At 45.9% G+C, this 16,356-nt stretch overlaps 1 protein-coding gene across 1 annotated transcript in view; it reads left to right on the top strand.

The window, feature by feature from the left end:
- slc25a46 (solute carrier family 25 member 46) overlaps positions 1-16,356 on the top strand; it is a 42,220-nt gene that overhangs the window by 3,303 nt on the left and 22,561 nt on the right. Inside the window, exons 2-4 of the mRNA XM_085987401.1 lie at positions 5,918-5,960; positions 6,546-6,603; positions 9,005-9,082. Of these exons, the coding sequence (XP_085843527.1) occupies positions 5,918-5,960; positions 6,546-6,603; positions 9,005-9,082 (179 nt within the window). The remainder of the gene's footprint in view (positions 1-5,917; positions 5,961-6,545; positions 6,604-9,004; positions 9,083-16,356) is intronic.

Here is a 16,356-nt window from a genome sequence, read left to right as displayed (position 1 = left end):
CTGGCCTATAGTTCCCAGTTTTCTCTCTTCCCATCTTTCTTGAATAGCAGGGTTACATTTGCTACCCTCCAATCCGCTGGGACCGTTCTAGAATCTAGGGAACTGCAGAAGATGACAACTGAGTGCCTAATTAGAATTTCTGATTGTAATCGATCCAAGTAGGTTTTCGCCACCTGCCACAGCACTGAAACGGTCCTAATCAAAGTAAAAAATTACATCCTATATGTCTGTGGTGCACTATCCCTCCCCATCCTTCTTGAACTGTCTGCAGCCATTGACACAGTTGACCACGCCATTCTCCCCCAATGCCTCGACTCTGTCATCCAGCTGAGTGGGACTGTCCTTGTCTGGTTCCATTCTTATCTATCCTGCAGTAGCCAGAGAATCACCTGCAATCATTTCTCTTCCTGCTCCTGCATGGTTACTTCTGGAATCCCCCAAGGTTCTGACCTTGCCCCCCTCCTAGTATCTATATGCTGCCCCTCAGCAATATTATCCAAAAAACACATCAGGTTCCACATGTATGCTAATGACCCTCAGCTCTACCTCGCCATCACCTCTCTCGACCCCTCCACTGCCTCTGTTGTCAGGCTGCTTGTACAATATCCAGTAGTGGATGAGCAGAAAGTTCCTCCAGTTAAACATTGCGACGACCAAAGCCATTGTCATCAGCTCTCACCACAAACTTCGCTCCCCAACCACTGATTCCATCCCACCTCCCTGGTCACTGCCTCTGGCTGAACCAGACTGTTTGCAACCCCAGCGTCCTATTTGACCCTGAGCTGAGTTTCTGACCCCATATCCTCTCCATCACTAAGACCACCTACTTGACCTCTGTAATAGCATCTGTCTACCCTCCTGCCTCAGCCCACCTGCTGCTGAAAGCATTATCCATGCTTTTGTTATCTCGAGACTCGACTATTCAAATGCTCTCCTGGCTGACATCCCATCTTCCGCCATCCATAAGATTGAACTCATCCAAAATTCTGCTGCCCATATCTTAACTCACACCAAGTCCCATTTTCCCATCACCCCCTGTGTTCACTGACCTTCATTGGCTCCCTGTTCTCGAACGCTTCGATTTATTAAAAAAAAAAAAAAAAATTGTCATCCTTGTTTTCAAATTCCTCCATTTCCTCTGCAGCCTCCTCCAGCCCTACAAGCCTCCTCAGAACTTGGCGTTCCTCCAATTCTGCCCTCTTGTGCATCCCTGACATCCTTTGCCCCATCATTGGCGGCCGTGCCTTCAGCTGTCTAGGTCCTAAGCTGTAAAATTCCTTCCACCAAGGAGCTTTATAAATACCAGTTGTACTTCTGTCCCCGGCCATAAATTTGTTAAATTGGAGTTTTGACTCACACCAGATAATGAAGGAGCAGACAATGCCATCAGTTTTGACTGACGCAAGTCCCCGGTTAAATGGGGCTGACACCTTTCTTAGAATCTTTTCTTTTCAATATGAAGACACAAAGTCACCGGCCTCTGTAAGGAAAATAATAAGACAGCTTTGAGGGTTTTTTTGAAGCCTGTGTGTATGTGTGCGTAGGTAGGGAAGTACAGGAGTTGATGGACCTGGGAATAATATACCTGTCCTAGAACCAGTGAGCGGTGCTAGTGGTGTTGGTCCTTAAGAAGGACAAGACCACATTGTTTTGTGCAGATTATTGTAAACTAACTAACTTGGTAGAGTTTAATGCCCATCTGATGCTTCACATGGAGGAGACTTTGGAGAAGCTAGGGGGTGCCAAGTGTCTGATGACTCTATACCTGATAATGCAGTTGTTCAGTTGTGCTTCGTATGTGTTGCACCATTATGGCTGTACAAGTTTACAGGCATACTTTTGGAATGAAGAATGCATCCACCATGCTTCAGTGGCTAGTGGATTCAGTTCTGATGGGGGCCTGGGAATCATGCCAGAGCATACATTGATGCCATCGCATTTTTAGTTGGACATGGGAGGAACACCTCACTCGTGTCACCAACATATTAACCCGATTAACCAATGCAGGCTTGATTGTTAAAGCTGAAATATGCAACATCAAGTTGACTGAGACATTGTGCTTGGGTCACTGTGTAATTGGGCAGCAACAACGCTGGCCAGGTGAAGGTGGACTCCATTGTCCACTGCATATGGCCCATGACCATGTACACTGCATATGGCCCATGACCATGTACACTGCATATGGCCCATGACCATGTACACTGCATATGGCCCATGACCATGTACACTGCATATGGCCCATGACCATGTACACTGCATATGGCCCATGACCATGTACACTGCATATGGCCCATGACCATGTACACTGCATATGGCCCATGACCATGAGACAAGTACAGGCATTCTTCAGGTTGGATAGTTATCAAAGATTCATTCCTAATTGTAGTAATGTTGCCACACCATTAACTGACAGCCCAGAAGGTGAAGCTTAATCAAATAACAGAAAATACTTTTAACAGGCTGAAAATTGCCCTTTATGCAGACACCAGGTTTCCCCATATACCGACACATTAGACAGAGGAATCCGTGTTGTACTCGGCACATAAATGATCTTGGGCGGGAGCAACACAGTCGTTTACCTTAGTTGCAAGCTAAATTGAGAATCCAAGGTGAAGCACCAGGGTCTGTTGTGAAGGACATCATTGTGATTAAAGAATAAAGGAGGTGACAGAGTAAAACAGGAAGTGGTGATTAGGTGATACCTAGATTTAGTTTTAAACACCACAAGCGTGTAGGAGCATTGAGGGAGATGAGTTCAATTTTTGAGTTAGGGTAGAAATTGCAGGTAGTCTCCATTTCAAAATAGCGGATGGCGAGGAGGACAAACATCAAGCGCTTAAAAGGAAATTTGAGGGTCACTGACCATAATATCGATAAAATAGAGAAAGGAAGAAAAGCTGAGACAGAGCATAGAGGTGACCAAGGGATTACCAATCAGAACCTTGATCTTGTACAAGGGTATGAAAAGGTGCTGAAAGATACATCCAGCTATTGGAGTAGTCTTAAACTTTAAAAATGGAATTGTTGAAAGTATAGGAAGTGCAAAAAAAGGAAACTGAGCTTTTTAGAGGCAACTTTAGTAATTAAGGTGTAAGAGTAGATCGTGATGCCAAGAATGTTGAGATGGGGAGAACAAAGGATGGTGCCTTCAAAGGTACTGAAATAAAAATAAACTTAATTGTCCCATTTAATGGCATGGACGAGATCATAATTTGATAATTCAGCCATTAGATTGAGAGGACTAGAGGTTTGCGCAGTGAGGATGCATCATCTGAAGAAAATTGATGAATGCAGAATAGAATCCGCAGTAAGATAGTGGATAGGGTTGGATTTGGGTGATGAGATGAGAAGGTCATTAATATGAAAAAGGGACAGAGTGGGAGAGGACAGAGTTCTGAGAACTCTTGAGTTAATGGAACGAGAGTCCGATTGAGCAATCAGTGTAAGCATAAATAGAACAATTTGAAGAAAAGCTAGCTAACCTTGAGCATAGCTTTAGTGGGAGACCATATATGATTTTAACTTATTTAGAAGTGCGTGATGTTGGCCCCATCAAATAAATTTGGAGAAGTCTAAGGCGATGACTAATGATTCACCAAATTTTCAAGAGCAGAGTTCTTCAGGTACATAACGTAAGCAGCACAGTCATCAGCGGAACTTCTGTGGCAAAAACTATACTGGCCGCCATGGATTGAGCCTGCACATTCAGGGTAAAGCAGAATTTGAGAGTTAGCAGCTTCCATAAATTAGAAAGTATTAATGTTAGAACAGTAGTTTGAGGGTAAGACTGATCACCTTTCTTAGGGTAGAGTGATCATGAGCAAATTTTCAAGGGGCAGGAAAGATGACCTAAGAGGAAGAGATAAGAGACTGATAGAATGGAGATGAGTTTGGGGGCGCATATTATGATGAGAGAGAGATCATCAGGACCAGAAGTGATCTTGGAGTCCAGAGTGTAGATCTGGCAGGGATAAAACTTGGTGCAAATCATAACAGTTGAACAGAAGGAGCATGCAAGTAGGTGTTTTTATTAGAGGCAGTTTGTAAAAAGCGTGTATAAGAATATTCCTGTGCAGAGCAGCATGTGTATTGTGTTGCGAGTTTAAATCAGATGTACTGATCTTGGTCTAGCAAATTAGAGTTTCACTAATACCGATCAATGTGTTACTCTCATAAATAGTTATCCTGCAGCTGTTCAATTATTTGCACTATAGGTCTGTAGCTCAATAACATTATGCTTTTAGCAGAATTAATTATTTTTTTATAAGTCATTTCCCAAAACTGAAAATGCACTGTAGGCTAACTCTCTCCCGTTAATTAACAGAATACTACTGCTTCGTGATTTGTCTTTTGATGTGTATGAGCAGGTCCATTTTTCAGTTGTCTAGTTTTTTTGTGTTCTGACTTGTCTGTACTGCACTGATCGCACCCTGCTGCTAGGTATTTCCAGTCCCTTTACTCAATTTATTTTATAGCTACAGGCCTGATGAACGTAAAATACTTTGGCCCGTATTTTCCGATGCCTACAAGTGTGTACGGGCTGTGTATACACCCGTAGGGACATCGGAAATGCCAGTTTCAGGCATGGGAAGCGTATGTGCTGAAAACCACCATTTCTGATCTGTCAAGAATCCTCTTGACAAATCGGACGCCTGCCCTGGAGAAGGGCCTCTGCGGGTGGAGAGTTCTGCTTTCTGCAGAACCTCCGCCCGCTGAAATCACTTAGAAATCTTACACCTGGTTTTCACTCATTTATAATTTTAAAATACTTTTTTAAAAAAAGGTAAGCTTATTTTTAGCTGCGTAAAAAACGGTAATTATTTTTTTCAAAAAATTTAATTTTTGTTTAAAATATTTAATTTAATTAATTTTAACTTATTTTAAAAATGTGATGGTTTTTTAAAAATGTATTTAATGTTTTAGTGTCTTTTTTCAGTGATCCCCATTCATACTTTTGACAGGTCTATCTGTCAAAAGTATGAAGGGGGATTCCCTTCTTTCATTGGTTCCCCTGGCCCACGTGATCCCAGGAACGCTTGTGAACCGCGTGGGCCCTGTGCATTCCAACTGTGGAGAGGCCCAGGAGCGGAAGTGTCTGGACCTCGGGAGCCCTCGGGTAAGGGTGAGATTTTTTTCCGATAGGAGGCATCCGCACGCAGGAAGCCTCCTATTAGAAATTACAGGCCCTTATGTTTTGATTCCTGAAAATGTTAGAGCAAGCAATATGTATTTCTGCATTGTGCATTCAAAATTTTTTTTTAAACTTTTCACTTTTTGCTGCATTCCTCAACATGTGCATACACGTGGCATAGTTTGTGGGCAGAGAACTGTAGCCAGGTTCATTCTAATAGCAGTATCAGGGTAATCCCCCTCTAGATCATGTATTTCTCCCTCTGTCCTTGCAGAGAGACTTCTCTTTTACAGCATATGTACTGTACTTACCTGGTATTTCACTTCTATGCAAAAATGATCTGAGCTAACTTGTTATATTTGCACCATCAGTATCCGCCTGCATGGATTAAATGGTGTGTGCACAGAATGTCAAGATATGTAAAATGCGCATTGAGCCAAAAATTGAATAGTAACCAAGATACTTAATCATATAAAGGCTGAATGCATGGTGGCTACATGAGGTAGTGTGAACACTGGCAGGACGCAACACCAATAAAATGGTTTCATGTTGAATCAGTATTTATGCTGTTGTGTAAATTTCCTAGATCTTGAAGTTATAATGTTGGCTTCATACCAGTATTATTACATTTCCAAGAGTGTTGGCCAATGCTTTCATGCTGGAATAAAGTTAGTGTACTCGATAGGGATGGAGAAGGAATTGGCAAATGTAATTCATGTATGTTGCATATACCCTGTACTGTAGTTTGAAAAGTCAATTATAATAACATTTTCTCTTTTGTTACAGACCAGTTAAATAGATTTGCAGGGTTTGGTGTTGGTCTTGCAAGGTACAATATTTATGCTTTTTTCCCAAACTTCCTGCTAGCATAAGCTAAAGTTTGGAGCTACTGCCTCACAAACCAAACGTGGTGCTTCATTTAAAATAACTAAGGGTGTTTATATAAAAAATTGTAATCATTATACTGTGCATGATATCAGTCTCCTGATAGAGTTGTACAGGGGAAAGCTGATTCTGTAAAAAGTCATTGACTGGAAAGGGAAAAACTACGTCAAAAATGATGTGTATATTGCCAAATGCAATATATTCACTGAAGTGAATAAACTGAACAAGTAAAAATGTAAATCCATATAAAATAATTTTGTATCATTTCAGGGAAAAATTAATGTGGGCTACAGGGTCTATCGTTACTATGGTTCTTTATTAAAGAATATCTAATTTGGAATGATGCACCATTTTCAGTTAAATAATACCATAATCCTGTATTGCATCATTTGGATCAAGTCCAAACGGTATTTAGATATAAATTGATAATGTAATTTCTTACCTGCTTTTGTCTCGACTAGTCTGTTGGAGCTTTAGTGAAATATTTTGTGTTCAGTAGTTTTGTCTAATTCTGCTTTTTCTTTTAAAGTCTCTTCACAGAAAATGTATTGGCTCATCCCTGTATTGTTTTTCGGCGTCAGTGTCAGGTACGAAATTTTGGAGAGGGGGGGAAAAGAGGACATGTTGTACCTGAAGAAGACTGCTGGAATCAAAATGAAATAATAACCATGTATTCATGTAGGGCACAAGTATTTTGATGTGCAAAACTGGGAAAAGGCTTTTATACTGAGATGCTTGATGCGGATAGTTTGCATTTTGAGAACCTGCTTGAAGTCCCCTACTACAACTAGAAGTTTGGGGGGATTCTTTATACAGTTGCTATATGCTAGTCACTATAGTATTGCAAAACAATTTAAAGTACTTAATCTGTTTTTTGACTTATTTGACTATAACTATCATCTGGAGGGACATGTCCATATGCTGGCCTCTCGAATACTTCGAAGGTAAGGGCGCCACCTGATGTCGCACTAAACCATACAGAAGTTCCTAGATTTGATTCCCAGCTCATGTTAAATTAGATGACCACAGCCTAGTTAACAGTAGGAGTGCTGCTGCCCTCATCCTCCCTCTGGGCTCGGGAAGTAAAAAACAAACCAGGGCTTCCCGCACCTGATTGCTACCAAATGACACTCTGGGATGCCTACCATGATTTGAATAACACTTGTTGTCTAGGCTTTTAATTAAAGAAGGGTCATTTTGGCAAAGTACTGGAGGCCTTTTGTTGCCTGTGGAATCTTTCTGTACTTTGACACTATCAGGACAGGAGAGCACTCCCCTGCTCTTTCCCCATAGCCCTGTAAATTTTTTCCTTTCAAGTATTTATCCAATTCTCTTTCGAACGTTACTATTGAATCTGCTCCCACCACCCTTTCCGACAGTGTATTCCAGATCACAACTTGCTGTGTTTATAAAAAAAAAAAGTTTCTTCATGTCACCTCTGGTTCATTTGCCAATCACTAAATCTATTTCCTCTGGTTACTGACCTTTCTGCCACTGGAAACAGTTTATTTACTCTATCAGAACCGTTCATGATTTTGAACACCTCTATTAAATCTCCTCATAACCTTCTCTGCTCTAAGGAGAACAATCCCAGCTTCTCCAGTCTCTCCACGTAACTGAAGTCCCTCACCCCTGGTACCGTTCTAGTAAGTCTTTTCTGCACCCTCTCCAAGGCCTTGACATCCTTCCTAAAGTGTGATGCCCAGAATTGAACACAATAATCCAGCTGAGGCCTAACCAGTGTTTTATAAAGGTTTAGCATTAACTTCCTTGCTTTTGTACTCTCTTCCTCTATTAATAAAGCCAAGGATCCCATATGTTTTTTTAACAGCCATCTCAACCTGTCCTGCCACCTTCAAAGATTTGTGTACGTACACCCCAGGTCTCTCTGTTCCTGCACCCCCTTTAAAATTCTATCATTTAGTTCATATTGCCGCTCCTCGTTCTTTCTACCAAAATGTATAATTTCACACTTCTCTGCATTAAATTTAATCTGTCATGTGTCTGCCCATTTCACCAGTCTGTCTATGTCCTCCGGTAGTCTGTAACTATCCTCCTTATTGTTTACTACATTTCTGAGTTTTGTATCATCTGCAAACTTGGAAATTATGCCCTGTATACCCAAATCCAGGTCATTAACATATCAAAAAGAGCAGTGGTCCTAATACCGACCCTGGGAACACCACTGTATACTTCTCTTTTCTGGACTGCTTTGCTATGAGTACTTCAATTAATACCACAACAACCTAAGGAAGGAATCCTAAGAAAGCTTTTAGTTCATAATTCATGCTGGGAAAGGACTGGAGATCGATGAACTGGTTTGTTGCCTTGGTATTTTGGAAAATTTGTGCCAGATTTTTAGTGAAACATGATTGATTCCACTGTGACTCTAGTGGGTGACTGGCAGAGCCTCCAGAAAATGACACTTTGCCTTGTAAAAGGCATAATCTTCATCCACCCCTTAGAATCTAAAGAAAAATATTCCATCAGTGCAGCGAACTGAACAGTACTGCTGTATCCCAGGGATATCGGATGCATAGCAGATGCTTAGACTGCACAATTAAGATTCAACAGTCAGATTTTGGATGAATTTGGACATAGGAATTTATTTCAGATTTCCAGCATCCGCAGTATTTTGCTTTTGTTTCAGCAGTCAGCCTTCGCTCTGTACAAAAATTATCAAAATATCCCAGGTTCTTTGGATAGGCTGTGGTCTTCAAGTTAAAACTTTAATAAAGGTAATTAAGATACAATAATCAATTGTTAGATTGTACTAAATCAGGATTGAGAGTTTTACTTAGACGATTTCCATTGTGAATTTGGAAATAGGAATTTATAATGAGAAATGGTTGACACAAGTGTGACAATGAGTGACAACACAAAGGAAGTACATGCATATGTACAATCTTTAATAAGATTCTGATAGATTGTCTTGGGTTTAAAGTATATGAAAATGGTTAATTACTATTTTTAACCTCTTTATTTTAGGTCAATTATCATGCAAAAAATTATCATCTTACTCCTTTCACCGTTGTTAATATTATGTACCACTTCAGCAAAACACAGGTAGGCCTTTGCAATTGTCATATTAGTTAGAAATGCAATGTTGCTTTTTCCACACACCCCTTCTCCCACTTCAAAATTAACGAGTAGTTTTGCATTCTACTGCTTTTTCTACTGATCTTTTTCAAACCAGATTCCTAGAACCATATGTTCTGGGTTTCATTGACATTTCAAAATACTTGAGTTTTTCAAAATGTCTTAACTTATTCTATCTAATTTATGTCTGTGGTTAAAGGGAACCTTGCTTCGAGTTTGTTCAAAAATTTAGATAATTTCAGAAGTTTTGCACCTTTTAATTTTGCTCTCCCTCAATTGGCTCAATTATGTAACATTTGCATTTGGCCACAGCTTAGTGGTGTGGTGCTTTACAACACTTTTTTACTCTATAAACCTAGGTTTGAAGCCAGCTAAACTAGATCAGATGAAATCCCGCTCTCTGATAGCTTTATGGGTCCTTGGTAAAATGTGTTTATGTCAGCACAGCATTAAGCTGTACGTCATTCAGCACCCTTTGGCAGTCTTGCTCCTGTCCTTGTTATATTAACCTACTGACATGAAATGTTGTTTCAGTTGAGCAGACCAGGTAATACTGTCTGCATACCATTTAGGCACCATGGCTTAGAAATTCAGTTGCGTGCGCCAGCCGTTAGCGCCTTAGGAGGAGTAGATCTCGAGCGCTAGGCACTTAGCGGCTGGGCCTACGCCCAACTTCAGTAGACATTTAGCGCCGGCGCAAAGTGTTTGCGCGCGCTCAGCTGCGCGCGCAGATTATGACGTCATTTCCTCGTGCAACGCCCTTTGTGCGCCCCAATCCGGAACTTCAGTCGCGCCCGCCCAATGTGGGCGTGGCGGTCCTAAGAACTGTGAACTGGAACGCAGCAGAGGCCATGCGGGCCGCGGGGAGCGCAAATTAAAGGGCACTTACCCTGAACTATAAACGCCAGCCATTTTGCAGCAATCACTCTTGTGCAACGGATTTATGGACAGAGACCAAGGAAGAGAGCTTACTGCTTTGGCCCAACATAGGAGAGGTATTTTTGGCTTCAGGCCAGAGCTTGGCAATTCGCCTTCATTGTGAGGTCATTGTTTGCCAGTATATTATGGGGGCTGCATGGGGTGCCAACCCTCAGTTTCAGCATTATGTGCGAAGGGCTCACAGACACTGTGTGAGAGGGGCAGCCCTGGCTAGACGCAGAGGGGGCAACAGGCGTCGGCAACGTAGGCCTTACCCACTCAGGAAATACCGCCAGCAGGTGTCCTATCTCACCATGTCTGCTGCGCAGTGTGTTAGGAGGCTGCGCTTCAGAAGGGAGGTGGTTGCAGAGATCTGCCAGCTGCTTCACAGAGATCTGCGTCCACAGCTGAGGTGCAGGACGTCTGTCGGTGGAAGTGAAGGTCACGGTGGCTCTGAACTTCTATGCAAGCGGCTCCTTCCAAGCTGCTGTTGGGGACATTGCTAACATATCCCAGTTCGCCGTGCATTGCTGCATTCGCCAGGTGACCAATGCCCTTTTCAGAAGGAGACACCAATTCATCTCCTTCCCCATGACCCTGGAGAAGCAGCAGCAGCGTGCAGTGGGATTTGCGAGAATAGCGGGCTTCCCCATGGTGCAGGGCGCCATTGACTGCATGCATGTGGCTTTGCGGGCACCTATCAACAATGCCGAGGATTACCGCAACCGGAAGGGCTACCATTCCCTCAATGTACAGCTGGTGTGTGACCACAGGCAGCGCATCCTAGCTGTCAATGCCCGCTTTCCAGGCAGCAGCCACGATGCATTTATCCTGCGACAGACTACTGTGGCTGACATGTTCCAGGCACAGCCTCCCCCAAGAGGATGGCTTATCGGGGACAAAGGCTATCCTTTGTGTACCTGGCTCATGACCCCGCTCCGCGCGCCCAGGACCCCTGCTGAGGAGGCATACAACGAAAGCCATCAAGCCACTAGGAACATCATAGAACAAACGATTGGCGTCCTCAAGCAACGGTTCCGCTGCCTGGATCGTTCCGGAGGATCTCTGCAGTATTCGCCGGAGAGAGTCTCCCAGGTCGTGGTCGTTTGCTGCATGCTGCACAACCTGGCTATCCGCAGGACTCGGGCACTGCCACCTCACGCTGGAGCACCACCTCAGGAGGAGGAGCATGAGGAGGAGGAGTACCAGCCCAGGAGGGAGGCACAAGGTCCAAGGGCCGCCCGTCGGCGGCTTATTGAACATCACTTCTAGGCCCCCTGTCAGGGAATGGCTTGTGGCAATGAAAGGACCTGAATGCAGCCGCTCCGCAAGCCCTCAGCCGGTTAAGGCAACAACCACTTCAAACATCAAACATGGACAAGCTGAATAAATAAAATGCTTTATTGAACAAACTCAGGGCCCTTCCCACATGAAACCCCCAAAACAGACAACACACCCAAAAAACAGTCACACACATGACTCACTCCCACAACCTGGGGAGGAATAACAAAACATTTCCACAAAAATGGCCTTCATCCTCGGCCTTACAAAAACAACCATCCCCATATAAAAACACATTTGCCCACACCCTCTACTTTGTGGCCCGCGAGGGCGATTCCTTGACCAGTCTTTTGCAGCCCCTGGCCGCCCTGCTGCTCCTCCTCAAAGTGTGCCCAGTGGCGGCTGCAAGGCTGGGGGAAGGCTCCTGAGGGGCACATGGCGTGACGGCAGATGCCCTTGGGGGTCGGCCTAGACGACCTCTGGCCCTCGAGGGGCCGGCTGGTGACTGCTGCAGCTGTGGCTGGGCAGCAGCAGTCTCTCCAGCAGCTCGTCGCAGCTCCACTGGGGGAGTGGCAGTGGCGGCTGCAGGAATGGGGGCAAGCTGGCTGATGGCAGGCGCTCGCTGCTCGCCTGAGACACTGGCACTTGCCCGGGCCAGCACTGCAGCATGCGCAGCAATCTGCTGAAGGACAGACCGCTGTGCTGCTGCAGCGCGGCGGGTGCCCTGGCGATGCCTGGCTGACACAGCGAGTGTGGCAGCAGTGAGTGCCCGTACTGCCCTGGTCTGTGCCCGCATCAGACCAGCCAGTGACTGCACGGCACCACTGATCACCTGGCGACTCGCGGACTGTTCTGCCCCGAATTCGGCCCGACTCGCGGACTGTTCTGCCCCGAATTCGGCCCGACTCGCGGCCTATGCTGCCCTGAATTCGGCCCGACTCGCGGCGTGTGCTGCTTCGAATTGCTCGAAACTCCTGGCCTGTGAGGCGCCGAAATCGGCCACACTATGAGCCAGGGACTCGATGGCCTCAGGCAACCATGCCACAACCCCCATGAACTCGGTGTGCCGGCGATCCGAGTCCACGGACATTTGATCGAGGAGGCGCACCTCCTTGGCGAGGACCGTCTCCGGACTGGAGGCCGGACTCTCCCTCTGGGGAGAAGGCCGCCGAGCTGGCCGACCCTTCCCGCGTTGCTGGATGCCACTGGGCCCAGCAACTACACTCCCCTGCGACCCTTCCCCCCCCCCCCCCCCCCCCCCTCTGGGAAGAAGGCCGCCGAGCTGCCCGACCCTTCCTGCGTTGCTGCACGCCACTGGGCACAGGAGCTACACTCCCCTGCGACACTTCCCCCTGGCTCTCCTCCAGGGAAGACGTGTCCCCTCCATTGGCATCCCTGGTGCGGCTGAGGGTTCCCCTGATGGGCCGCCTTCCTCTTCCTCTTCCTCCTCCTCCTCCTCTTCCGAGGGGCTGTCACTGGCAGCTTCAGGGACCTCCTCCTCACCATCTGAAAGCAGGAAGGCACAAGAGTAGCTTTAGAGTGAGGAGAGGGCGTCAGCGAGGGAGGCATGAGTGGTGGCATTCAGCGCATTGGTCGGACAGTGGCAAAGGATGTAGATCTGAAGCGCAAGTGGGACGAGAGAGGTCCAAAAGGTGATGTCCTTGCCATTGGTGCCCAGAACAGGGTCGGCATCTCCAGATGCAACGGGGCCAATCACCCGGGCACCCATGAGGCTACCCACGCGCTCTTCAAGGTCACTGAGCTGCTGGATCTGGGGACGGCCTCCCCCGGTCACAGTCCGGCTCTTCTGATTGTGTGCCAGCTTGGCCTGCAAGAGAAAGGACGGCCTCTAAGTACAGTGTGGTGCCCTGATCTTGTGTGCACTGCCTCCCATGGTCGAATAGCTTGGCCAGTGTGGTGCCCAGATCTTGTGTGCACTGCCTCCCATGTTCGAATAGCTTGGCCAGTGTGGTGCCCAGATCTTGTGTGCACTGCCTCCCATGGTCGAATAGCTTGGCCAGTGTGGTGCCCAGATCTTGTGTGCACTGCCTCCCATGGTCGAATAGCTTGGCCAGTGTGGTGCCCAGATCTTGTGTGCACTGCCTCCCATGGTCGAATAGCTTGGCCAGTGTGTAAAGTGCAGAATGTGCAATTGATGTTCATGCCAGTCCCATAGCTGCTGGATGAGGGCTGGCCATTAGGGCTTTTAGGTCCCTTTGCCCATAATGTGAGGTGCACATGCAAGGATGAGGAGGACACTGGAAAGGGGACTCACCCTGACAATCCTTGTGAGGTCATTGAACTTTTTCCGGCATTGGACACCGGTCCTGGGGACCTCGCTGTTAGATGTGACCCTGTGGGCGACCTTCCTCCAGGCTTTCCTGTAGACGCTGGTGGCAGGCTTCTTGCCACTGTCCGGGAACAAGAGTTTGCGTCTCCCCTCCAAAGCCCTAACCAGCACCATCAAATCATGGCCAGTGAAGCGCTGCGCTCGTTCACGGGCCTTCTGCATCTTTCCCGGCGCTATTTCTGTTCAGCAGTGTTTAGGCCTAGCTGGAGGGCTGCAGTGTCCAGGGCGTGGCAGCAGACGAACTCGACCCTTCCCCCCCCCCTTTAAGAGCTGGCCGGCACCAGGGTGTCTGCTGTCAATCAAGAAATGACCGCACCTGCGCTGCGCCCGGCCTTGGCGGTTTAGCTCAGCACCGCTGGCTTTGCGCCTAAAGATAGTTGTGTAACGCCAGTTTTAGCGCTCGAGCAAACTCTTGGGGCGAAGCTACTGAATATCGGCGAAGTGGCCTCGACTTTGCGCCGGGCGCAAACTTTAGCGGCCGCCCGACTTTTCCGCCCCAAAAGTGGCTATACTGAATTTCTAGGCCCTTGACTCTGATACTTGAGCTATTAATGCGCATGAGCTGCATCTTGTCTTGTGTATGTACCTGCAAATTTGCAGTGGTGCTCTGAATTTCAAAATGTCCTGCCCGAGTGGTGAAGGGCAGCTCCACTATATAATGGCACAGGTTTGTGTTGTTTGCTTCAATTGTTTAAACTATCTGATAGTTACTCCACTCATCACCCGATCACCACCTCAAGTCGTGTAATCACCATTGAAGTTGGCTGATTCAGCACCTTGCATGAATTTTTTTTGTCCCATTGGGACAAAACAAATCCTTGTATAAGGAGGATATCAGGTTCAAGGATTTCTGGAAATTGATATATTGCAGTAGCACAATAGAGGCAGCTGTTCTTTGGTTCAGGCATGTTTTTGTGAAAGTAGAGAAGAAGAAGCAGTCTTTACAGACTTTACTTGTGAGCTTACCCTTTAGATGGATTTGATCTTTAAAAATGAAGCATTAGTATCTTTGGAATGACATGACTCTTGTTAATTCCCAATACCTTAGACAAATGTATAAATTGAAGAAAGCAAAATGAAAATAAATTCTGTTAGACACTACATTGTCAATCGAAGGGGCACTAGTTTGTTGTATTTTTGACCATTTAATTAAATGTTTTGCATATAGTGGGTAGAGCATGAAAAGTGTCTGTCATACACTGTTCTTGAGGTAAAATAATCTTGACTGGTCCAAATGCCGTTTACCTTCCTGCCTGTCTGTTTAGCCATATTTGAAGCAATCAATGAACCATCAATGAAGAACCAGCAAACTGAGCCAATCAGATTGCTCAAAACAATTTTTCAAACTGCTTTCAGCAGCTATCTTAGTTTCTCACTGACCTAGGAATATACCCCTAAAAATAAAATTAACATAAATACACAAAAAATAACAAAAATACTTATGCCTTTCCAGATTTCTCCACTTGCCACCCTTCTGCTGAGGGGCCTGGCACTTGTCTTCCATTCTTGGAATAAATTCATAGAATCTTACAGCACAGAAGGAGGCCAGCATTTATTTCCCATCCCCAATTGTCCTTGAGAAGGTGGTGGTGAACCGCCGCCTTAAACCGCTGCAGTCCGTAAGGTGAAAGTATTCCCACAGTGCTGTTAGGGAGGGAGTTCCAGGATTTTGACCCAGCGACGATGAAGGAACAGTGATATATTTCCAAATCAGGATGGTGTGTGACTTGGAGGTGGTGGTGTTCCCATGCTCCTGCTGCCCTTGTCCTAGGTGGTAGAGGTCATGGGTTTGGGAGGTGCTGTCGAAAAAGCCTTAGTGAGTTGCTGCAGTGCATCTTGTAGATGGAACATACTGCAGCCACGGTGTGCTGGTGATGGAGGGAGTAAATGTTTAAGGTGGTGGACGGGGTGTCAGTCAAGTGGGCTGCTTTGTCCTAGATGATGTCAAGCTTCTTGAGTGTTGTTGGAGCTGCATTCATCCAGGCAAGTGGAGAGTATTCCATCACACTCCTGACTTGTGCCTTGTAAATAGTAGAAAGGCTTTGAGTAGTCAGGAGGCGAGTCACTCGCCGCAGAATACCCAGCCTCTGACCTGCTTTTGTAGCCAAATTATTTGTGGCTGGTCCAATTCAGTTTTGGTCAAAAGTGACCCCCAGGATGTTGATGATGGTGGGGGATTCGGTGAAGGTAATCTCGTTGAATGTCATGGGGAGGTGGCTAAATTCTCTTGTTGGAGATAGTCATTGCCTGGCACTTGTGTGGCGCGAATGTTACTTGCCACTTACCAGCCCAAGCCTGAATGTTGTCCAGGTCTTGCTGAATGCGGGCACGGACTGCTTCATTATCTGAGGAGTTGCGAATGGAGTTGTGAATGGAACTGAACACTCTGCAATCATCAGCGAACATCCCCACTGCTGACCTTATAATGGAGGGAAGGTAATTGATGAAGCAGCTGAAGAACTTTGGGCCTAGGACACTGCTCTGAGGAACTCCTGCAGCGATGTCCTGGGGCTGAGGTGATTGGCCTCCAACAACCACAACATGTTGTCCTGCCACTTCAAAGATTTGTGTACATACAACCCCAGGTCTCTCTGTTCCTGCACCCCTTTAGAATTATATAATTTAGTTCATATTGCCTCTCCTTATTCTTTCTACCAAAATGTATCACTTCTCATTTCACGGTGTTAAATTT

The sequence above is a fragment of the Somniosus microcephalus genome, chromosome 1 (genome assembly GCF_052327205.1).
Source record: "Somniosus microcephalus isolate GS21.2 chromosome 1, FLI_Smic_1.0, whole genome shotgun sequence".
NCBI lineage: Eukaryota > Metazoa > Chordata > Chondrichthyes > Squaliformes > Somniosidae > Somniosus > Somniosus microcephalus.
The sequence above is the reverse complement of the archived record's forward strand: the minus strand, read 5'-3'. Positions and strand labels throughout refer to the sequence as shown.